This window comes from Pelodiscus sinensis, chromosome 14 (genome assembly GCF_052426305.1).
Source record: "Pelodiscus sinensis isolate ZL-2025 chromosome 14, ASM5242630v1, whole genome shotgun sequence".
NCBI classification, from domain to species: domain Eukaryota; kingdom Metazoa; phylum Chordata; order Testudines; family Trionychidae; genus Pelodiscus; species Pelodiscus sinensis.
The window spans coordinates 11688371-11713154 of record NC_143065.1 but is presented as its reverse complement, the minus strand read 5'-3'; the positions used below and the strand labels follow the sequence as shown (position 1 = coordinate 11713154).

Genomic DNA, 24784 nt, shown 5'->3' with positions numbered 1-24784 from the left:
ATGCTTCAAGATGAAAAACTGATCACTTGTAGAGGACCAGGAAGGACTCCACTGACTACCCCAAATCCAGAATCTGCACAACTGGCCATGTGCATTCTGTAGGGAGAGGGTTTGCCTTGCTCCAAAGTATCAGTTATTGGCCGCTTCTAGAAGATGAGGCCAACTTCATGAATAAATAAATCCTACATAAAAAGTGAAGCCCACATGGGAATTGGGTGTCCCCAGAAATCATGTAGAAAAAAATCCGCTGGAGTAGGTGTTAGATACTGACCTGCCATTCATCAGTATCACTGTAGAGGGTTACAGGAATCTCCTGGGGGTTGTAGAAATGTTTTGCCCTCTCTGTTGTTACGACATGCACTTCCAGCTAATGAAAGAAAAAGAGGAGAAGACACAAACAGTTACCATTTATAGAACTTTTATTTTAAGGTAGGCAATAGAAAGAGGTCTTGGGTGGCAAAGAGTTTTACATCAGGCCCTAGCACCAAGAAGAGTTCATCCTACTCCTTCTATTTGCATAACCACTTCCAGTCATTGCTGAAAGGTCAGGCACCAACAGGTGCAATGCAAGCCAAATACTCATTTCAGTTCTTCACATGAGGAGGCTGGGCCTTAGTCATTTGGTTCCTTGCATATGCAAATAAACAACCAGCAGTTGGGCCAGTGAAGATGACCGAAACAGACAGAAAAGTGGTATGCTTTCAGAAAGAGGACTGCCGGGAAAAATAAAGCTCCCTACAAGAGCTTAACCAGGAGAGCCTGAATTATCTAAAGATTTTAAAAAAGAGAGTCTTACAAAAAAAGTAGAAAACTAGGTCAAATTACAAAGGATGAATAATACAATGTATGTAGGGGCAAAATTAGAAAGGCCAAAGCACAAAATGAGCTCAAGTTAGCTAGAGACATAAAGAGTAACAGGAAAACATTCTACAAATATATTTAAGTAGGCCCATTACCCAATAAAGAGGGGAAAACAATAACAGAAAGTGTGGAAATGGCAGACACACTTAATGACTAATTTGCATCAGTTTTCACCAAGAAGGCTGCTGGTAAATGCCAGTGAAAATGGAGTAGGTTCAGAAGCTAAAATAGGAAAAGAACAAGTTAAAATTACTTAGGGTATGTCTACACTTGCTCCCTAGTTCGAGCTAGGGATGCAAATGTAGGCGACCAAAATTGCTAATAAGTGGGGATTTAAATATCCTGCGCTTCATTAGCATGATCTCGTTGGCGCATTACTCCGCTCAACAGCTGATTTGAACCAGGAAGTACGCACCGGAACACGTTAGTTCGAACGAAACCCCTTGGTTCGAACTAACATTATTCCTCAAAAAATGGATTAAGCTAAAGAAGCGCGGGATATTGTTATTGTTTTCCCCTCTTTATTGGGTAATGGGCCTACTTAAATATATTTGTCCAACCTAAACCTCCCTTGCTGCAGTTTAAGTCCATTGCTTCTTGTCCTATCATCAGAGGCCAAGGAGAACAATTTTGTCCCCTCCTCCCTGGAACACCCTTTTACATACCTGAAAACCACTATCACGTCCTCTCTCAATCTTCTCTTTTCCAGACTAAAGCCCAATTCCTTCAGCCTCCCCTTATAGCTCATGTTTTCTAGATCTTTCGTCATTTTTGTTGCTCTTCTTTGGACCTTCTCCAATTTCTCCTCTTTCTTGAAATGTGGTGCCCAGAACTGGACACAATCCTCCAATTGAGGCTAAGAAGCCTTCTGGATAACAGGGAAGGAGTAGATGTAGTCTATCTAGACTTTAGTAAGGCATTGGATACAGTATTGCATGACCTTCTCATTAAAAAACTAGGGAAATACAACATAGAGGGGGCTATTGGCAGGTGGGTGCATAACTGGTTGGATAACTGTTCCCAGGGAGTAGTTATCAATAATTCACAGTCATGCTGGAAGGGCATAATGAATGGGGTTCTGCAGGGGTCAGTCTTGGGACTGTTCCAGTATCTTCATCAACGAATTAGATAATGGCATAGAAAGTACACTTACAAAATCTGCAGATGATACATAACTGAGAGGTGTTGCAAGCACTTTGGAGAATAAGATTTTAATTCAAAATGATCTGGACAAAATAGAGAAATAGGTTGTAGGTAAACAGGATGAAATTCAATATGGACAAATGCAGATCATGCCAGTTAGGAAGGAATAATCTGTTGCACACATACAAAATGTGAAATGACTGTCTAGGAATGACTAGCGCAGAAAGGGACCTGGGGCGCAGTAAGGTGAAGGCTGCCCTCATTCCATGTTATAAGAGGCAAAAACAGCTCTAGGAGAGGCCTGTAACAAACAGAAAGAGGCTGAAAGTAGTCGATCAGGGCTCGGCTGGGCCCTGTACGAAGGGATCCTGGACAGGAGGATCTCAATCTCCTGCCAGCTCCGGAGGAAGAAGGATCTATCTGCCTACTAGCAGAGATACCTTGAACAGAGCAATGCTGGGAAAAGACAGGTGATCCAGGGGAACTTGGGCCTGAATAAACCCCAGGCTGAGGCCCAGTGACAGAGGCCCAGGGAAGTACTAGGAGCTGTAGAGCAGCTAGAGCAGGAATAGGCAGCAAATCCAACCCCCTTTGCCAATGATAAATGGCCAATTCAGACTGCAGTTTGTCCCTGCGGGAAGGGGCTATATTCTAGAGTCCCCAGGAGGTGACTCTGCCTTTCTATCAGAGGCAGCAGCGAGGGGTGCCAGGTGAGAGCCGATCTAAAAACCAGCTCCCTGCACAGACCGGCTGCCTGCCTCCCCACACTGCTGTCTCTGTATCACAGGCAACAGCATGGGGCAGCAGGCATCCAGTATGCACGAGGAGCTGGTTTTTAAACTAGCTCCCCTCGTCGACCAGCTTCCACCTGCCACCCCGTGCTTCTGCCTCTGATACAAAGGGAGCAGTGTGGGGTGACGGGGGCTCATTGGGAGTGGAGCTGCAGCACACTGGCTGCCAGCCCCACCTCCAGGGACCAACAAATAGTTGTGGAACCACTAAGATTTCCTGCACAACTATTCAGTTACACAATAATCTAACATCCCCAGCAGAGACAGGATCTGGGCTGGACGGGGGATTGTCCTGGCCCTCCCCCCAGGCTAGAGGTGGCACAGGGAGGATTTTAAACCAGCTCCCCATGTGGACCAGCTCCCGCCTGCCACCCTACTGCCTCTGATACAGAGAAGTGGGCATGTTAGAAATTGTTTATTTTAGTATTTAGTACATAGAGGCAGCAGCCTGGGGTGGCACAGGGCTCCCTGGGGCTGGAAGCGCACTGGCTGCCGGACCTGCCCCCAGGGGGAGCATTTTAGTAACCGTGTATCGGCTAAGAATTGTTGCAGCTACACGAATACTAAAATAAACAATTTCTAACATTCCTACTTCTCATCCAGCCCCAAGCTGCTGTGGTGAGAGGGCTGGGGTAGTCGTCTCTCGTCAGGGAAAGCTGCATTCTGAACCCCAGGCCCAGCCCCACCCCAGAGCAAAGACTGAAATCAAAACGTATTTGAGTTAAGGACCTGAGCAGTACTAGGTAAATTTTCTAGTAAGGCAAGATTTGAGTGTTTGCACTGTAAGTCTCTGTAATTATTTAAATCGCTAGAAGGAGAGAGACATAAACTAGTGTGACATGCTCATCTCCCCGGCGCTCACACGGAAGGCTCATCAAGAGCAGATGGACTAGAGTGCAACATTAAAGAGCACAAAATACTTTCTCCTTTCTAGCTGATAGTCAGTAAGCCATTATTTCCACCAAGAGGAAATGGTGGCAGGAGAACGTGAGGAAAACCTCTGTGTAGTAACATCCACAGTACTATGCTTGATTATGGACTTTCTAGGTGTACTCACGCTAGCTGCTACATAACTCGGTTGTCAGCAAAAGCTGCTGCTGCAATCTGCAACTGCAGCTGTTGAAGCTTGGGGACAAGTTAACCTATCTCCCCAACAGTGTGTTTTATAGCCTGCTTTATATGTTATAGTCAGTATTATCTTCCTCGTAATGACAATTATACACTCATCTACCTCCAGCCTTGTTACCTAGGATGACCTGGGGCAATGGAAAATTCCAGCTGAAAAATGTCAAGGCCTTTGATCACTTTTGCTCCGTACTAGACTCTGAGGAGGGCTGTTTTACATAGAGAAATATACTGGTACTTATTAGGTAACAGTGTAGCCCATTGGTGGGCAAATACCAGCCCACAGGCCAGATCGTTCCTCAGGGAAGATAGCTACGGAAGCTGATTTAAAGGATAGGTTACAAACCACAGTTAATAGTTCCACAATTTCACATTTGCGTTCTTTCAGAACTATTGGGTGAATGCAATCTGGTCCCGGTAACTTGTTATTGTTAATTTTCTCAGTTTGTTCCAAAACCTGCTCTAATGACACCTCAATCTGGTACAATGCCTCAAATTTGTCACCTAAAAAGAATGGCTCAGGTTTGGGAATCTCCCTAACATCCTCAACCAGGAAGACCGAAGCAAAGAATTCATTTAATTTCTCCGCAATGACCTTATCATCTTTGAGTACTCCTTTGGCATCTCGATCATCCACAGGCCCCTCTGGTTGTTTAGCAGGCTTCCTATTTCTGATATACTTAAACTTTTTGCTATTACTTTTTGAATTTTTGGCTAGCTGTTCTTCAAACTCCTTTTTGGCTTTTTCTTACTATATTTTTACACTTAGAGTTTATGTTTCTTTCTATTTTCCTCACTAGGATTTAACTTCCACTATTTTAACAATAGTGACACACAGGTGAGCATACTAATTTCAGTAAGCGTTCAGTTGAAGCATGGGGACGATGACATGTTCTGTCACCTGGTATGCCAGCATCACACTCCATAAAAGGCAGTACATATAGATCCTCACTGGAATTAGGACAACAATGAGAGAATTTGAGAGAAATCTTGTAGTCAAGACCATTGAGTTAGACATAATCTCCCAAGATAAAGAGACTGTTTTCAGAGGCAGCCATCCAGAGAGATTCAAATGCCGCCCAGATGATTAGCAAAGTGCCCACAGCACCCAGAGCTGGCAGCATGTGTTTTCACTGGTGGTGCACATTTGCACATGCCTTGGTGCACATCACAACATTTATTCCACATGGATGAAAAAAAATTAGCGGGAACAATACCAGGTGGGTATATTTATACAGATATAGCCACAGTGGTATAGCATGGTAAGTTGACATACTTATTCTGAAGTAAAAACACTCCCACCCCCCATTTAGTTTACGTTGCTTTAAAAGTCACAATGTCAAAGCATAGATCGGGACACGTACCTATGACCTGCAATCGAACAAGCAAGCAGCAAGCTGGAGTCGGCCAGCACTATCTGAATACATGTCTTTCCGCTCTCCCGCCTCCATTCCCCGCCTCCAGGCTGGATTCTGTGCTTGCTCGTTCGTCACAGCAAGTCTCTATCCAGTTATTCTGTATCATGTTCTGGGACCAAGTCTGTCAAGTAATCTCAGTTAACGCACGTGATCATCTCCAAAAATTAAACATGATTCCTCACAATTTTAATCGCACTGTTAAATAACAGAATGCCAAATGAAGTTAATTAATTTTTGTATGTTCTTCCACATTTTCAAATCTATGGATTTCAATTACCGCACAGAATACAATGTATACTGTATTTGCAATAAAAGTACTATAAAATGAACAGTCACATTGTAAAAATGACAAAAGAAATAGTATTTTTCTTCTATGCCTCATACAAGTAGGCTGTGTCTAGACTGGCAAATTTTTCCGCAAAAGCAGCTGCTTTTGCAGAAAAACTTGCCAGCTGTCTACACTGGCCGCTTGATTTTGCGCAAAAGCACTGATGTTCTACTGTCCGAAATCAGTGCTTCTTGCGCAAATGCTTTGATGTTCCCGTTTGGGCAAAAGCCCTTTTCCGGAAATGTTTTTGCGCAAGAGGGCCAGTGTAGACAGCTAAAAACTGTTTTGCGCAAAAAAGCTCCGATGGCGAAAATGGCGATCGGGGCTTTCTTGCGCAAAACCGCATCTAGATTGGCACGGATGCTTTTCTGCAAAAAGTGCTTTTGCGCAAAAGCGTCCTGCCAATCTAGACGCTCTTTTCCGCAAATGCTTTTAACAGAAAAACTTTTCCGTTAAAAGCGTTTGCGGAAAATCATGCCAGTCTAGACGTAGCTGTAGGGTATTGCAATCTCATTATTGTGAAAGTGCAATTTACTAATATAGATTTTTTTTGTTACATTAACTACACTGAAAAATGAAACAATGTAAAACTTTAGAGATTACTAGTCCACTCCCTTCCACTTTTTGTTCAGCCAGGCGCTAAGCAAAACAAGTTTGTTTACATCTATGGGAGATAATGCTCCCTTGCTTCTTATTTACCATGCCACTGGACAGTGAGAACAGGCCTTCATATGGCACTTTTGTAGCTGACGCTGCAAGGTGTTTACGTGCCAGGGATGCTAAACATTCATATGCCGTCACTACATCCAATAATTTTGTCAACTGTCGGTTGCACAACAGTAATGCTGATCCCTGATTTTAGGCAACATTGTAAACAAGATGCAGGCAGCGTTATCTCCTGAAAATGTAAGCAAACTAGTTTGTCTGAGCTATTGGCTGAAAAAGAAATAGCACTGCAATTAATCTCAATTTTTAATCGCATAATTAATTTTTTAATTGCTTGACAGCCCTACCTGGGACATTATGCTCTGCACATTTTCCGTAACTTTTCATTTGAAATTAGTCACATTCCCGGCCCTTTGCAGGATAATTTTCAGAGCAACAACCATCCACTTTCTCCATTAACCTCACTTTGGCCAAAGGTGTTTTCTTTCCAGTCAAAAATGCTAATTGCAGTATCTGCTATTCATTTTGCCTCAATGAGATGTTTACCTCAAAGCCTACACAGCCCGTTTAAATGCTGATTTTATACAACTGCAATGTGTGTCTAGAGGGTGTGGCAATGTACACCGGAGGAGTGTAAATTGTAGAGCACTTTAAAGTGTTGTGCCGAAACTGCCTCAGGTAGATGCTGATGGCACACTCTAAAACAGGTGGGGAAACAAAGGCCCAGGGGCCAAATTCAGCCCCCAGCTTGCCTACATCTGGCCCTCAAGGCTCAGGGCCTCCTCCCAGCATTGGGGAGCTCATGATGGTGCTCCAGCCTCCCCTTCATCTACTACAAAATCTACTAGCTTGAGCCCCCCTAGGCTCTGGTGCATGAGGGGCGTGTCTTTCTCCTTCTCAATCAGGGGCCAGGCCAGTGAGAGGGTTGGGGTTTTTTTTGTTTGTGCTTCTCACTTATGTGCAGCCCCTGACTGATTTTTTTCTGTGGGTCAGTGGCCCCTGACCCCTGCTCTAAAAGGTACTTAGCATGTGCTGTTGTAGCCCTATTCTGTGTTAACATGACATATCACTTCTATATTGGTGCACACGACAAAATTCATTTTGAACATGGTTGGTGTATGGCAGAGGTGAGGCCAAAAGTTTTGGAGTGTGGGAGGAGGCTCAGGTCTGAGGCAAAGGCTTGGAGACTGGGGGTGAGGACTTTGGCTGGGGCTGGGGAATGAGAGGTTTGAAGTGCAGAAGAGAGGACCTTCCCCATCCCTCTCTTGCCATAGCAACTCATGGCCAGGTGAGAGAGGCAAGCTGGCGTTGGGTTGAGGCTGAGGAAGGGCACAACAAATCCATGCCACGGTGGGTTGGTGATGAGGGAGGGGAAGGTGAGAGGCATCTCTCCCGCCATGACCTTGAAGCTCTGCACAGGACTTGATAGGCACCTATGCAACCAAGTGGCTGCACAGCTTAGAGAGAACTTTGGTAGCAGCCTGTTGGCCTCTATAACAGTTCTGTTGCTTGATCGTAGGACATTCATATTATTCATATAATGTAGGTTAGTAGACTTGCCAATTGATCTGACCAGAATACAGACCTTGTCCCAAAATCAAGCTATGCAGAGTCTTGCAAGGACCCTTGAAATGTAGGACAAGGACATTTACATTGAGAACAAAATACAACCTTAAAGACTTTTACTGGAATAAATGGAAAAGTAATCAGCCAAATTAAAAAACAAACAGTAGTATTCAAGAGGTACATATGGTATCCTTTACTATAAAAATTCCTAGATTCACATATTCACACTCTTCCTTGAGACCCTGATGGTAGGAGACAAAGGACCAACCTCAGCTTTGGTTGCCAAAAGAATCCGATGGTCCAGGTTCCTCAATGCTTGAGTGGAAGTTGAAAAATTTAGGAAACGCTAGAGAGTTAGTAAACTATAAAGTGAGAAAACAGAGCCAAAAGAGACCCATGGAAAAACTAACCTAAACTTGATGGTTTTCTCCTTTTATGTGCTCAACCTTCCCTGTCCAATTTCCTCACCAATATCATACTGAGGTGTTCATTCTCACATCTGTTATTTCTGCCTGAATCAGGTTAGTGGTTATTTACATGTTTTTATGATGTACCTGTTAAGTTTATAGAGCTATTGGAAAGCAACTTATCTATGCTAAAGGTCACATACACGCATGTATACCAACTTGCTTTAGCTCATCATACAGGATGTGGCCTGTAGCTTCCTTGCGTTACTGCCAAAAAAAAATAGATCTATAGCTTTGTATTAAAGTATTACCTATTTTAACAAAACAAACCCATAAGAAAGATTAGAGGCAAGCACATCAGCCTTATGAGCTATAAAAGACATTCAATCATGATTTAAAAACTCCAAGTGATAGAGAATGTAACCTATCCCTGGTTAAGCTGTTCCAATGATTCCCACTGTTACATTCTTTTCTGCTGGGATGGGCTTGTTGGTTATTCAGCCTAAGCAGGATTTAGGATGGAAAGAGATCAGTGTTCTTTCCCTTCTAAGTGCCAGTAACAGCCTCTGTTTGCCTCTATAAAGCTGAAATAGAAAATGAGCATGCGACACCTCTCTAACTAGGGCTACAAGCTGATGTACATGCCACCTGGAAAAGGAGTGTGATGGAGTTACACAGTGTGTATTTTATGAGGAGACTCAACAAATACCCAGAGGCTAGTGGGACAACAGATTTCATCTAGGGCTGAGCCTAGATCTCCTGTTTTGCTGTGTCTATGCAGACACCACTTGCTGATGCTCTGCAAGCCTAACTTTGGTCCACATCTACCTGTCTGTGCCATTTTAAAGAGTCAAAAAGAAGTGATTTGGCTTATATTAGTAACTCTGAACAAATACATAAGTGTGCAGCAAAATTTTTCAGTGACCTGGATAACATACTACTTTTTTTCCTGCTTCAACAGCCGTTATGGTAGTGAAGGAAACCTTAAAAATGTTAACAGATGCACTGTTAATTTCCTGAGTCTGTAGAGAGCTTAACCTTATGGCTATGAGATGTATTAACTACCTCATTCATCTCAATGAGTGGCTAAATGTGAAACTTAATTATTACAATATTGATATTTAAATTGTCAACTATTTCACCGCTGATCATTTTAGCAGAAATGTCTAACTAACATGCTTATCCCAGAACCTTAAATCTTCATGCATGTTTCTTAAGGATGCAAAAACTTCATCTGTTTTCTTCCCAAGTTCCACTACACTGTCGGTACAAAAATCAGCAGGAAGCTGAAAACTGAGGGCCTCATTCAGCATCCACTGAAGTCATTGGAAAGACTCCCATTGACTTCAATAGGCTTTGGCTTAAGCCCTGACATTATACAGACAGTACAAAATAAATGGAATTTATTGCCAAAATAAATAAATAAATAAATAACCGTGGCTCCTACACTAAATGGAGTCTTTATATTCCATTCAGTGAAAAAACACTATTTTTAAGTTAAAGTGAAACTGCCACAAAATTTGCAGGCCCCTGCACAGGAGAATCAAATACGCTATTAAATTTAGCCCCAGCTTGCTGCAAAGTCTTTAGATGATCAACGTACTGTACTCATAGAGAAGGGATGTGCTTTGATTTAAACACTCACAGAATGGGTAGTCTTCTTTCTTCCTGACACAGAGTGGTGAGAGGTTCTCTGGACAGCAGCACAGGACTGGAGGGTGGCGAGAGAGGTAGAATGCTGGAGGCTCTACTATTAAGACATCTCCTGTTGCTAAGATGGGGAGTGAGGGCAGGGGGAAATGGACAATTCCTCCATAACCTACATTCCAGATGTGCAACACACGACCTCTTACTATCGCTGACTCACTTTCCCAGTCTGGTCTAAACCTTAAGCATCTTTCAGTTCTTGGGGCTACGGGCCAGTCTACACGACGAGCTGAGGTCCACGTATTCAATATTAAGTCAAATGTATAATGAGTGTTTGCACTAGGGTTGTAAATATCACTCAAACAGTTAACCGGTTACCTGATTAAAATTACAGCGTTTAGCCAGTTAGCCGTTGTGGACCAGCGCAGGGTAGCCAGGGTGGGGGTCTCACAGGCCTGCCTACCCCGGCCAGGGCCGTTGTGGGGCCCTGCCTGTGCCATGACCTGTCTGGGTTCCCACCACCTGTCCTGGCCCATCTGGTTAATTGGTTACCTAGTAAGCATTCTGGTAACCAGTTAACAGTGTAAACTAGGAATGTAAAAGGTTGAGTCCCTCCCATTAACCTAAAGGGCTTTTAAAAATGACTCCTCTACTCCACCGGAAGCAGCAGAGTAAGGCCAGAGTAAACATTCATGCTTCGAATTAAGGGCACTGTAAACGCTGTATATTGTAATTTGGAGTTACTGGCCTCCAGGTGATGACCCAGAGTTCACCAGCGTGAATGCTCTGGTGAGCCCTTTAACTCCAATTTCCTTCTGCCAGGAGAACAAGAAAAGCCTGGGGGAACTTTTGGCGGAGAGCTCACCAGCATGCATGCCTATAAGCAAGAACTCACTCCAGCAGGGATCCTTCAGGAGAGATCCTGTATCCGATTGTTAGAGAGTGGGGCAGAGTTCTGAACCGGCCAAAGAAACGCTGCTATTTATCAGAGACTCGGTAGCCTGTATCTGTAAAAACAATAAGGAGTCCTGTGACACCCTAAAGACTAACAGACTTATTAGGGCATAAGCTTTTGTGGGCAAAACACACTTTATCTGTTAGTCTTTAAGGTGCCACAGTACTCCTCATCATTTTTGCTGAGATCTATGCCAAAAATCGCACAAGGCATGGTGGATAAGGGCTGCATCAGGGACACAGAACAATGCCATGTGAAAATAAAGGAGCTTAGACAAAGGTACCACAGGACAAGGCTGGAGAAGGCCACTCAGGTTCTGAGCCACAGACATGGGAGGGTGACAACAGGGACCTATAACCACTCGCAACAATGTTTTCATCCCATGAAGCATTGAGACCCTAGCCCAGAATTCCAATCCATGGCAGGGACTATGAGATAGCAAACTACAGTGTGATTTCGAGTCAATGCAACCCCTGGCAATGAGGATGTGCTCTGTCAACTTTAGCCACCAGCGGGGATATGCAAAACAATCACATTTGTTAAACTGGATGCTCAAAGTCAAATGAAATAAAATGGACCTAATTTTTTTAGTGTAGACATACCCTGAGAAGCGTAACTAAGACTTTTTCCTTCCCCCAGCATGGCAGCTGAACTTAGTTTCCATCAGCTGATGAGATGGACAGCACTGCTACCCCTCCCCCCTGACAGTTCTCTGTACCTTCAATAGCCTTTCCAAATTTGTTACCACCACCACCAATTAGTTTCACAATTATGTTTCCAAAAAAAACATCTCATGTGTCCAAAACTTATTGGGTACCCTGAGCTCTAGAGTACAGGAATCCTAAATATATGAATCATTCAAAAGATATTAAACAAGAACATCTCGCAACCAAGGCAATATACATAGCATTATGTATTTGGCCCATGTTTAAGAAAAAAGTTGCCACAAATTCTCTCCCCACCCCCCAATGAATCACTATAATTGGGTGTGTTCCAAAATAGGAAAGTACCCTGAATTTTCCTTTTACTTTACAGCAAAATCTATTGTATTTCCTTTTTTTGGGGGGGAGGGGGGGGAGGGAGAGGGAGTGAATCTATTTACTCCTGGTGCATACTGCCATCTGCTGGACAAAATTGGTTACTCTAGGCAATAACAATGTTTTAAAAATGCACATACATACAGATGTGTATGCTATATATACTGGTCAAACTGGACAGTCTCTATGACATAGGATTAATGGACATAAATCAGATATTCCAAATGGTAACACAGAGAAACCTGTTGGGAAACATTTTAACTTGCCCGGGCACTCACTAATGGATCTAAAAGTGACTATATTATTATAAAGCAATTTCAAAAAACAGCTTGAGAGAGAAGCTGCAGAACTTGGTTTCATTTACAAGTTTAACACCTGGAATCAAGGTCTGAACAAAGACCTGAACTGAATGCATACCCTAACAACATAAAAAGCTAAGCGCTGGGTACTTAGTGCCTACTCTAGTCACCTCATTTAGCATGGACACTAATTGATAATATTTTCCCCCCATTTCCCCCCCCCCTTCTCTTTCCCATCCCCTCTCTTTTTCTGCTATTTATTTGTACCCTGGACTCCTTAACTCCATTCATCCGAAGAAGTGGATTGTATCCATGAAAGCTCATGATACCATCTACATGTTTTGTTAGTCTCTAAGGTACAGCGCATAGTGAACCTGTGGAACTCCTTGCCAGAGGAGGCTGTGAAGGCTAGAACTATAACAGAGTTTAAAAGAGAAGCTAGATAAATTCATGGAGGTTAGGTCCATAAAAGGTTATTAGCCAGGGGGTAGGAATGGTGTCCCTAGCCTCTGTTTGTCAGAGGCTGGAAACAAATGGCACGAGACAAATCGCTTGATCACTGTCTTCGGTCCACCCTCTCTGGGGCACCTGGTGCTGGCCACTGTCGGCAGACAGGATACTGGGCTAGATGGACCTTTGGTCTGACCCAGTACGGCCGGTCTTATGTTCTTATTCACTGTATTTTAAGTTTTCACATTAGGGCTGTAATAGTGTAGTCAATTAACCAATAAGCAAAAGTGTATAGGTTAATGCTATATACCACATGCATTTCCCTCCTCACCCCACCAGTAAATTTATTAGCAGGCTGGCCAGCAGCCCAGCTCAGTCCTGGCTCACGCTAGGTCTGGGACCTACCCCTGCTGCGTCTCTGCATTTAAAGCATATTAGGAGCCAGGCATACCGGCTCAGTTCCAGCTCACACCAGGTCCAGGAGCTCAGCCCCTTCCCACTCCCCAGACAGGGGCTGCTGCCATCCTGTGCTGCTGCCTTCGTATCAGAGGCGGCAGTGCGCGGTGATGGGCAGCCGATCCACGAGGGGAGATGGTTTTTAAACTGGCTCCCCTCACAGATTACCTCCTGCCTGGCACCCCACGCTGCTGCTTCTGATACAGAGGCAGTAGTGCAGAGTGGCAGGAGGCTCATTGGGAGTGGGTCCAGAGCGCACTGGCTGCCAGCCCCACCCCCGGGGACTACAGAATGGTTGAGTAACCGGACAAAGCCCTGGCCAGGTTGATTTAGTTGGGATTGATCCTGCCTAGAGCAGGGGGCTGGACTTGATGACCTTCTGAGGTCTCTTCCAGTTCTATGGTTCTATGATAAGAATTCATGAGGTTAATCGACTATTCAATTAACCAATATTTAACTTCCCTATTTTACATACAGATACTTATATATTTTTATAGCTTGTCCTCTTCCATCTCACGCTGGCATCCAACTTAAGTTCTATGACTCAACTACTGAGACTATTTAGATTGCATGATCTGAACTACAAACTAGGAGCACTGGCAAGCATATGGCACTTTTCCTTTGTATCTTAAATTCAGGTTTGCTGACCAACATTTTAAAATCAGCTAGCCTTGCAATGCCCAAATAATAATGACACACAAAGCTAACTCCCATCACATCTTGTGTGAGATCAGCAAACTGACAAGTAAGCTCTTATTGTGAGAATGTCTGAGTTCTTTATTACTTATAATGGGGAAAGAGGCAGAAAAATGCCCAGCCTGATTTTCAGACCCCAGAACCAGCAGCAAGAATCAGCTTTAAAGTTGAACTTACTCGATCTGATCTCCGCCAAGAAAGGATAAAAAGGAAACAGGAAGATATTTTCACAGTAACTCTTCTAACTGACTGGAGCGTAAGTTACTCACCCCAGGAATCTCCAGCAGTTTTGAGACCAGAATAGGCAACTTCAGGGCAGCCACACTTCCAGTAACACCCACCAGGACATGGTACTTCTTCTGCGGTGTGGGCAAGCTGTTTTGTGGGGAAGGCTCAGAAGGGGTTAAGGGCTCCATTATGCACCGTGGTGGCAATCAAATCTACAAACAAGAAGAAAAACTTTACCAGCCCTAAGATGGATTTTCTCAATGATAGATGTGCAGATTGAGACGAAAAGGGGACTGTTCAGGTGGACTAGGACTTGTTGTATGATGGGACCCTTTGGGGCTTGCACACACTGCAGGCTGCACCTTGCCCATGCTCTGAATATTGCAGGGATGCCTTTGGGCTGGAGGGCCAGCAACCTCAGCTCCCTGCCGCTGCTGCGAGGAATAAGGGAACTTGACAGGAGAGTTGTCCCTGTTGACCACCCTCTCTGGGGCCACCCAAGAAAAATCGATGCAAGTTATGCAATTCACTTAGCTGAAGTTGCATATCTTGCATCCATTTTCTCCACCAGTGTAGAACGGGCCTTATTGTAGAACTGGCCATATTCCCCTAATTCAGAGGGCAAATAAGTACAACTACCTTCATTTTACAGATGGGAAACTGAGAGGTTGCAAAAGGTCCCTTCTTGAAAAGGGTTCTATTCCAAGCTCTGCCTAATTCTCAAAGAGATGTAAGCATTTAATTCCCATTTGGAAATGCATTTTAGTGATACATTACAGTCCCATACATCAATGGACATCTGACAAAACTCTCATCCAGTTAGCCTTCCTGCTTTCAGAGTAAAATGTGCCAACCTATGTGCTTGGCTGTGCTTTCTGTAACCATTAGAGCTCTCTCATCTCCACAGACAAGAATGAAATACAGGCAGTCCCCGGGTTACATGGATCCGACTTACATCAGATCCCTACTTACAAACGGGGTGAGGCAACCCCGCACTAGCTGCTTCCCTCCAGCAGACCAGGGAGACGCGAAGCTAGTGCCTCTCCCAGCAGACCAGGGAGACGCGGAGCGGCTTTTCTCAGCAGACACCTCATCTTGAGAATAAAGGACTGAGGGAAGTGAGGTGTGGGAGAATAAAACTGAGCTCTGGAGAAATGTTTGGCTAGAGTTTCCCCTACAAATATGTACCAGTTCCGACTTACATACAAATTCAACTTATGAACAAACCTACAGTCCCTATCTTGTACGTAATACGGGGACTGCCTGTACAGCAATCCCACAACAATTTACCAAACAACTGTACAAGCCACTGGCAAAATGTGTCCTATTCCCTACAAGCGATAGGTCCATATAGACGACAGGAGTCTAGTACTATTATCTGGTACTCTTAGGTCACGCAGTAGAGGTCTCTTGTATGGATCTAAAAATCATGCATTTAGACCATGTTAACGTCCTATGCAGGTGGGGGACTCTACATGGTTTCCTACATTGGAACTCAAAGAATACTAAAAATCACAAATTCAGTCAAAGTTAGGAAATGCTATGTAACAAGAGCAAGAACGGTCAAATTGCTAAACATATCAATGTGTAAAACGTGTTAAATAAATGCAACAATATTCTACAGGAAGGCCCTAGTCCGCCATGAGATCCATAGAAGACTGAACCCAGGCAGTTTATGTCTACCCACAGATGCCAATGTCCATGGATAGACATTGGGATTCCAAGAGACGCAATGGCCAATGGAGAGGAGCATGGTCCCATGGTGCCCAGGAGCCCAGTGTCAGCAGGTGGCAGTAAAGTCCCCTACCTCCAGCCGTGGCATTTCCTGCCTGGGGTCATATAGATGCACAGCCAGCAGGAGCTGCTAGCACTGGGTGCTGGTTTAACACCAACAGGCGGAACCAAAGCTAGAACCTCTGGAGCTTAGTGCATGAGCCTCTATTGTTTGTGTGAAAAACCAGCTCACTCTCTAAAAGTGGTCTAAGTGCCATCATATGGGACAATACACCCCACCCAGCGAGTGCATGGGTTACCAGTGGTCTCCAACCTTTTTACACCCAAGATCACTTTTTAAGTCTCAGAACAGGCGAAGATCTACTGCCCCGCCCCTTCCTTGAAGCCCCGCCTACATTACATGAGGAAATCTAATGTAAATGTACTGCGCAGGGGCGCAGTTCAGAGAGGGCTCAAGAGCTACTCTTAGAGCCCCTGAGATCTACCAGTAGATCGCGATCTACTGGTTGGTGACCACAGGGTTACACAGACTGCTGGTCACCACAGGACCACACTGTTCTCCATTGTCTGCAACATCTGGAGAGCAGATATTTATCTGGGTAGATATTTATACTCATGCAGGGCTCTATTTATCAGTGTAGTCCATGTGTAACCACCACTGGGCAGTTTCAAAGCTGGGAATCGGGGAGCTTACCTTAAGTGCCTCTATAGCTTGAGCTATAAAGCCAGCTGGCTTTCAGCTTAGGCTGTAGAGCTCACTCATTCTTACCGCTCGCTTTAAGTGGTCTACGTGCCACTGCATGGGACTAGGTGTGTGGGTTACACATACATTGCAGCCACATTACAAGTCATGTGTGCGCACTATTTTCTACGAGTATTCGGGTACTGTCCGCAGCTCGCTCCGCGCCGCTACCCTGCAGAACTCGCAGATTTGCCGCGTCAAGTGTTTCCTTGTGAGTGTCCCGGGCGCCGGCAGCCCCGGCTACGGCCCTCCAAGCGCAGAGACAGGTCACGGGCCGGTTCAGCGCCCAGGCCCCGGCCTGACCCTCTGCGGAGTGCGCGGGGGGGGGGGGGTGATTACCCTACCTCCCCCCCCGGAGCCCGGGAAGGCGCGCAGGGTGGCCCCGCCCCAGGGGGAAGCGAGGGGGCGCTCTAGGCCATGGCGGGGGTGGGGGCGGGGCAGCGAATACCACCCCCCGGGCGCGGAGGGGTGAACGCCCGTGGCCCCCGGAACCAGGGCAGCCTCTCACCAGCCCCCCCTTACTGGGGCCGGCCCTCTCGCTGACAGCCAAGGCCAACGGCTGCGGCCGCGAGCAGAGCCCCACCAACTCGCCGGCCTCACCCCGCGCGCTCACCGGGCCCCGCGCTGCCTGCACCGGAAGCAGCCGTGCGAGCAGAGCATTGTGGGAGATGTAGTTCTCGCCTCAGCCTGAGGCCCTTTCCCAGTAGCTTCCGGCCTTGAGCACCTGCCGGGGGAGGGAGGGGGGAGTGGCTGAACCCTGTGGCGCAAGGACAGGCCCACGTGACACGCGGGAGGGCCATCAGCTCCCAAAGCAGTGACGTCAGGAGCGCGCCTCATGACATCACGGGGGGACCCAAGGAAAACCCAACCCGCCCCAGCCCCATGACCACACCCAGTAGCGCCCGGCCATAGGTTGGGGAGGAGGGGGGGAGTGTGACGTCATGGGCCCCGCCCCTCCTCTCCCGGCGGCCTCCGCGACTCGCCTCCAACGCCGGGGCCAGAGGCGGCGCCATCGCCCCCATTGCGCAGCAACGGCCCGTCCGCTTTCCCCACAGCCCCCCTCGGGGCCCCGCCCCAGCCCTGCTGCCAAGGGGGCTCCCTGCGGGCGCGGGGCCCGAGGGGCGGGGGGGGGGGGCAGCTGATCCGCAGTTGGGGCCGCTCCCCCCCTTTCCCTCACACCGTAGGCGGGGGGGGGGGGGGAGTGCAGGCTGGTAGTTTTAGCGGGCTCCAGCCCCATGGGGGGGGGGAAGTTGGCATGCCAATCTAGGCACCCCACTGCTGAGGGGGGGAAGCCCTGAGCCTAGGGGAGCCCCATCCAGCCCTAGGTTCCCCACCCCTGTTGTAGGGCGCACTCATTCCTCTTTCTGTCAGTGGGCTAAGTGCCACTGCACCTGGGCTATGTCTACACTCACGGCTTCTTCCGAGAGTAATATGCAAATGAAGCAAAGCATGGAATACTGCCAAGCCTCATTGGCATACCTAATGAGCCACCATTTTTTTCAGAAAAACCCTCTTGCGCAATGCCGCTACACCTATTACTTTTCGGGAAGAATGGCATTGCGCAAGAGGGTTTTTCTTGCGCAAGAAGGGGCAGTGTAGACGCTCTTTCTTGCCCAAGAGCCTATTCTGAAAAAAATGGCAGCTCGTTAGGTATGCAAATGAGGCTCAGCGATATTCCTCGCTTAGCCACATTTGCATATTACTCACGCAAGAAGCTGCGAGTGTAGACATAGCCTGAGGGTTGCCTGATGGTTTACCAAAAATACTGAACCAAGCCCTCCCTCCCCCAGAAAAGGCGGAAGGGATACCTAGAAGCCTTTACTTCACCTCTCCTAGGACTTAAATGTGAGGTACCTGTCACTGTCCATCCTGGGAGGAGCACCCAGCTCCTCTGCTCAGGAGCTTGTACTGAGCTAATCCTCCAATCCTGCTTGTTCAGGGGGATTTAGGCAAGTAATAGCTCATTTCTCCCCCAAGCCTGTCACCTTCTGGGGATGGCCTTTCTATTCTACAGTAGTGGGTCTGTCACAGCCCCTGCAGCTCCCTACTGGCTCCCAGCTAGCTCTTGCCCTTCCTGTGAGGCTAGGATGCTCCAGACACTCCATGCAGGACCAGCTTTAGTGATGGTTTGTCAGGGTGGTTGCCCTGGGTGCCCACTTTCAGGGAGTGCAATATTGCTCAGGGTTTTGTTTTTTTTTTATTTTGTTTTGAGGCTTTTTTTTTTTTTTAACCTAGCTGCTCAGTACCACCTCCCCAAATGGCAAAACATCTAGGGCTGGTCCTGCCCCATAGTGAAGATACTGGGTGTGTTAGTAAAGGACCACCCCACTCCAGTAATCAGCAGGAAAAGGTGCTGCAGACAATTCCCCCAGGCCAGGAACCCTTAGGAGAAACAAACAAGAAAAAATAGTGGATCCTATTGAGGCCAAACCAGCTACTAGAGCTGGGGAGAAACTATCCCACCCAACCTATGTGAAGGGGCTTTGGAGATAGCAAGGCTGAGAGGGACCAGGAATAGGCAGGGCAGAAAGCAGATCTGGTTGCAGCCCCATATAGGAGCAACACAAGGCCAATGCAACTGAGGCTTTGATCTTGACTGAAGCCTCTATGAGATATCATCTTAGTAGTAGTCATCTTTGCACAGCCTGAGTGGGAATCCACTGTACTGTGCTGAGGACAGAATTTATCTCAGTCCAAAATATTACAGCTTGTAATAGAGTTATTGAGTGTTTTACAGAACAAGAGACCCTCCAAAGCGTTGTCGTCGTCATGATCAACCCCATACACTGGCATTATCCGCATCACATTATGATATAACAGTGCAATGTCCTCAAAATGTTTTCATCCATTTCAACAAAACTCCATACTGGCCTATTTCAAACTTGGATTATCCCACAGCATTATCAATGGGGAAAACCATGCTGCCCTGTGATATTTCCTATAACCACATCTCAAATTTCACAGTACTGCACGAGGCAGGTCTTCAAAAATCAGAAGCCTACTTGAAGACACAGGTCCAATATCTCCTGTCTTACCAGTCCAATGCATTCAGCCCAGAATGCCCATCGACTTTAAACAGCAAGAGCAGCTATCATCAGATAAATTGCAGGGAGCAAGCAGATGATCTAGGTCAGGGCTACTCAACTGTGGAAGCCCTGGGAGCCACAACGATACAGCACTTGCCAAAGACCGCAATTTAAGTATGGTTGCATATACATGCAAATAGCTTCTTTCACACTGACAGGCATGAATACAAAGATTAAAGTAAGACTAGACAACTCTCACGCCCTGTTTAAGTCAGTTCTGCTGATACTAATAAAATGCAACATATACCCGATTTCCACCCATATGACAGCACTTTTAATGAGCACTGACAGTCCAGGAATATAACTACTAAAATGCATATCAACTGAAGACCATTATATTGACTCACTGTTGTGGAGTGTATTCCCAGAGGCGGCCATGTTCAAAGACTCCCACCCACGGGCCACGTGTAGCCCCGCGTAAACACAAACCGCAAACAAACAGGCTGTGGGCTGCACGTTGAGTATCCCTGCTCTAGGCCATCAACAACTGACCATTCACAACAGAGATATCTAAAGATTCACAAGAATCAGGCACTAACTCCACTGAATGGGAGTAGTTCCTAGCAATCTTCCCATTTCAAACGCTATTGAAAGCCAAAGATGATCCTTGAAATTAGACATGTTGTGTGCCCCTAGGCAATGAAAATTTATCTTTTGATATTTAACATCTGGAAAGGATCCCATGGTCTGCTGAATCAGGGACAATTAATTTTTAACAGACCACACTGGAGTGAGTTGGGGCTGTAGGTCTCAAGAGTTTAGGACCACAAGTGGTAAAATTGAGTCTGTGCCAAAATTTCTTGTGAGACAGTGGTGACCTGGGGTATTTTTCTTTACTATTCTTCCACCAATACGTGAACACTGTGAAAATGTTAACACTGGCACTGGTCCAAGGCGAGCAAGTTAGCCATTAGCACTGCAAATCTGTGCGCCACAGTAGACGGTGAAGTGAGAGATCCTGATGGGTGCAGAAATCCTGGTAAAGGCCCATACATTCCCGACGTCAACTCCAAGATACTAGCAATCATCAGGCAGTGTTGACTGTTCCAGACTCAGCATGGCTTTTCACACACATATCATTTGTTTATAGGTGGATGACAAAAGACGGATGCTAGTGTCTCAGGAGGCAGTAAGATGGACACAAGGGGAAGACAAAATTCAGACAGTTGATTTTTTATATATTCTCTACATCAATATCGATGTATAAAACTCTCAACTAGCTGAAGTTACAGCTGGCCTTCAAAACCTAGAGACAATATTACACAGGGAAAAGCAGGAGCAAGATGAGTGCATTGCTCAAATTGTGAGCTATTTGAGGATAGGAACATAGGCCTATCAGGCTGGATCCAGCCCACGGATGCTGTCTTGTCAGTGATGAGAACTAGCTGATAGCATAAGAGTCATAGACTCGTAGACTTTAGGCTCACAAGGGATCCTCATGATCCTGGGGGGAAGGGAGGAGCAATGCGGACAGTTGACCCAAGGCCCGGCTATTCAAAGGGGCCTGTGGCTCTCAGCCACTGCTGCAGTCTGTGAGGCTCTGAGGGCTAGGAGCTCCCCTGAGTCCAGGAGTTTCCAAACAGTGGGTCGGGATCCTATTTTAATGGAGTTGCCACGGCTGGCGTTGGCTGTGGGCCCTAACAAGGCTGTGGGCCCAATGCCCAAGCCCCACTACCCAGGACTGAACCCAAAGCCCAAGCCCTAGCACCGAGGGCTAAGGTTACAGGCCCCCCATCAGCTTTGCCCCCCCTAAAGCAATGGGGCTCAGGCAGCGAGGCTCACATAGGCTCGCTCACTGGTTCCCCCTCTTAGGGTCAATACATTAATTTTTGCTGTCAGAAGGGAGTCATGGTGCAAAGAAGTTTGAGAACTGCTGATATCTAGTCTGCTGTCCTGCACATTGCAGGCCCCAGAACCTCACTCACCCACTCTTGTAATAGACCCCTAGCCTCTTGCTCATTTACTGAAGTCCTTAAATCATGATGTAAAGATTCAAGTCACAGAGAAGCTACTGTTTAAACCTGCAAGTGATCTGTGCCCTGCACTGCTGCAGAGGAAGGTGAAACCCCTCCTGGGTCTCTGCCAATCTGGCCTGGGGGAAAAGTTCTTTCCAATCCCAAATATGGCAGCTGGTTAGACCCTAAGCATATGGATGAGGCCTACCCACCAGATCCCTGGAAAAGAATTCTCTGTAGTAACTCTGAGCCATTCCCATCTACTGTCCCGTCACCAGCCATTGGACAGATCTGCTGCTAACCTTTGCCTCCAGTGGCATAGAGCTGATCAGCTATCTCATCTCATCATCCATTCCATAAACTTATCAAAGTCAGATAGGTAGGTTTTTTCTCCCACGGCTCCTCTTGCAAGGCTGTCCTAGAAAGTCTGGTTAGAAACCTTCATTGAATTTGAAGCCAAATGGCTCAGTCTATATCCATTTGTCAGCAGGCATCTGTGGGGCAATCTCCCCACACCTTGGAGGTCTCATTCTGATCACCAATAGAGATTGCTTTGAGCACGAGGGTTCATGTCCCTTGCAAACATTCCATTGTAATAACTCCCTTTTTGAGTCCCGCTCTCCTTTAGCTCTGGCCACTCCACAGCGTTATGCATCACCATTGCATGGGGATGTGACATGCAGCCTTTCAGTGCTGGGTCACTGGTCACAAGAGGAACACCACTGGCAGTCGCCAAATACCACCACCTGCAACACTCTTGTAACTGCACAAAGTCTTTGTGGTCTCCTTCCAGTTGCTAAGGTGTGTGTTCCCCCATTACATGTCAACAGCACCTGTGGCAGGCCACTGAACTACCATCAATGGACAGTGAACATTGTCGGCGTGGCCCCTCCAAAACAAGAGTAGGAAAGCTTGCACATCCGCTTTCTGTGCTGCAGCTGTCCTATGGAGAGAGAGGAGACTTCTGTCTTAAGGAAGGTCAAGACACACCTTTTACCCGCACAAACTCCCTTATGAAAAGCAACAAACGACATTTTCACACCTTGCTTTAGAGAATTTTCATTTATTGTTATTCTCCAGAATGACACTGATTTATCAGGGGCAGACACAAAATGGCTCAAGGAAACAGCAGTTTTCTGAATATTCACAAACAGTCCAAATATTTAAGAAAACCTTCCATCCAATTTGATGGATTTAAAAAAAAAAAATCTTCTGGCTGTTGAGATGCACTGAAAGGATAACATGGCACCATCACTACCCCGAATGAGGCTGAAACACACACTGGCCAGAGAGGCTCTTCCCTTCTCTACTGTCCAGCTGAGCTCCGACTAGAACCTGTCACGGTAGACCATTCTCCACTATTTGTTACAGGAGTGAAACCCACCATGAGTCAGTCAATATTTCCCACAGAATGTTATCTTCCCTTCTCAGAAAGCCCATTGTTAGATCTCAGACAACTTCCCCTCAGGACTAGTTATGCCACAGACTAGACCATACTCAAAACTACCATTAGCCTCCACCAACCCATTAAAGTTGCATGTGATGTGCAACGTTCCAAGTAGAGACAGGACTGAGCTGGAACTGCACATCCAGGAGTTTTGGGAGATGCAAGGTTGGATTTGAATCCGCAGCTCTATACCCACCCTTCTAATTCTGGATCTAGGTTGATTCCAAAGAGCAAAAGGGCCTTTTGTTCTCAAGGATCTTGTAATCCAAGATGATGGAGTTCTCCTGAGGAGATTGCTGAGCTCCAGCCTTCAAGCTTCACCTGACTCAGATCCAAGCACCTATCTTCCCAGTCCATCTCTAGCTCAAACACTGAGGGTATGTCTACACTACCCCACTAGTTCGAACTAGCGGGGTAATGTAGGCATATCGCACTTGCAAATGAAGCCTGGGATTTGAATTTCCCGGGCTTCATTTGCAGAAGCGGGGCTCCGCCATTTTAAAATTCCCGCTCGTTCGAACCCTGTGTCGCGCGGCTACACGCGTGGAATGAGGAGTAACGGTAGTTTTAACTAGGAAGCCTAGTTCGAACTACCTAGTTCGTGCCGCGTGTAGCCGCGCGGCACAGGGTTCGAACGAGCGGGGATTTAAAAATGGCGGAGCCCCGCTTATGCAAATGAAGCCCGGGAAATTCAAATCCCGGGCTTCATCTGCAAGTGCGATATGCCTACATTACCCTCCTAGTTCGAACTAGGAGGGTAGTGTAGACATACCCTGAGACACATTTCTTATCCACACCCAAAGGGCTTTATTTTAAGTTTTGAAGAGATTTGCTCTCATGCCATTAAATAGCCCCATGTCCCTTTCCTCATCTTAGGCCTGGTACTTTACTCCCTGGCTCTGAGGTTTATTATTTTATTTTTATGTTACAAAGATGGGCTGGAGTCATGGGAATGGCATAATCATGGTGCATCAGTTTAGTTAATCTTAGAATACCTGCTTCGATACAGCAGCCCATCCTTAATTCTGACCAGCTGAAATGCCAAACTAGTTCAGCAAATGCTTTCCAGCCAGAATTAGAAATTAGAAGCTCCATTTTAGCAGAGTGAGGAAACATTTATAAGTTAGCTTGTGAGCGTCTCAATTCAGTGAAATATCGTTTATAGTTCCACAAAACACAACTGCCCACGTAAGAGTGCTGGGTTCTGAAAGTTGTTTCCAGGGCTTGAGGGTGAAGAGAACCAGAAATATTAAGGAGCACACTTCACTGTTTAAAGAACTTGTGCAGTTTGCTGAAGTAGGTTTTCCAGTACTCAGAACATTATTCTATTTACTCTAACAAGGATCCTGTTTAAGGTTGTGTTTTAATAGGTCTTTGAGGCCAGCAGGAAATATGCTACTGGGAAGGTAAAGGGGAGAAAAATAAGAGAAAGGGGAAGGGAACAGAGCTGTGAGAAGATAAGAGCAGAGCACCGGGCATCAGTGAGCTTTTAAAGCACTAATCTACACAGTGGTCGGATCCATGCAGGATCAACCAGTTTTTATTAGATCTGCACAAGAGGATCACTCCAGGTAGCCAATGAGCAGATGGTGGAGATTAGCTGAGGGCCAAGCACTGGAGAGCAGAGAGAAATATTTTCTATCTAATACAATCTCTGGTGCAATGATAGGTCTCTGGAAAGACCTATGTTAAGTCCTAGGGACTTGATACTAGCGTCAGAATCTTAGCATATATAACAGTGCATAAT

The 24784-nt window shown here is 46.2% G+C and overlaps 1 protein-coding gene across 8 annotated transcripts in view; it reads right to left on the bottom strand.

The window, feature by feature from the left end:
- The window catches only part of PPCDC (phosphopantothenoylcysteine decarboxylase), a 42127-nt gene extending 24794 nt beyond the window's left edge, over nucleotides 1-17333 (bottom strand). For 2 of the 8 annotated variants that reach the window (XR_332275.5, XM_014575116.4), the window contains exons 1-3: nucleotides 17163-17327; nucleotides 14115-14285; nucleotides 272-367 (exon numbers count right to left, since the gene is read on the bottom strand). Coding sequence is in view for 6 of the 8 variants with exons in the window: in XM_014575116.4 (XP_014430602.3) it covers nucleotides 272-367; nucleotides 14115-14261 (243 nt within the window). In the remaining 2 variants the exon portion in view is untranslated. Of the gene's footprint in view, nucleotides 1-271; nucleotides 368-14114; nucleotides 14286-16720; nucleotides 16977-17057 lie in introns of those variants that run through there. The other 6 variants (XR_332276.5, XM_075897411.2, XM_075897409.2 and 3 more) reach the window with 6 other exon arrangements.
- Between the last annotated feature and the right edge of the window lie 7451 nt (nucleotides 17334-24784).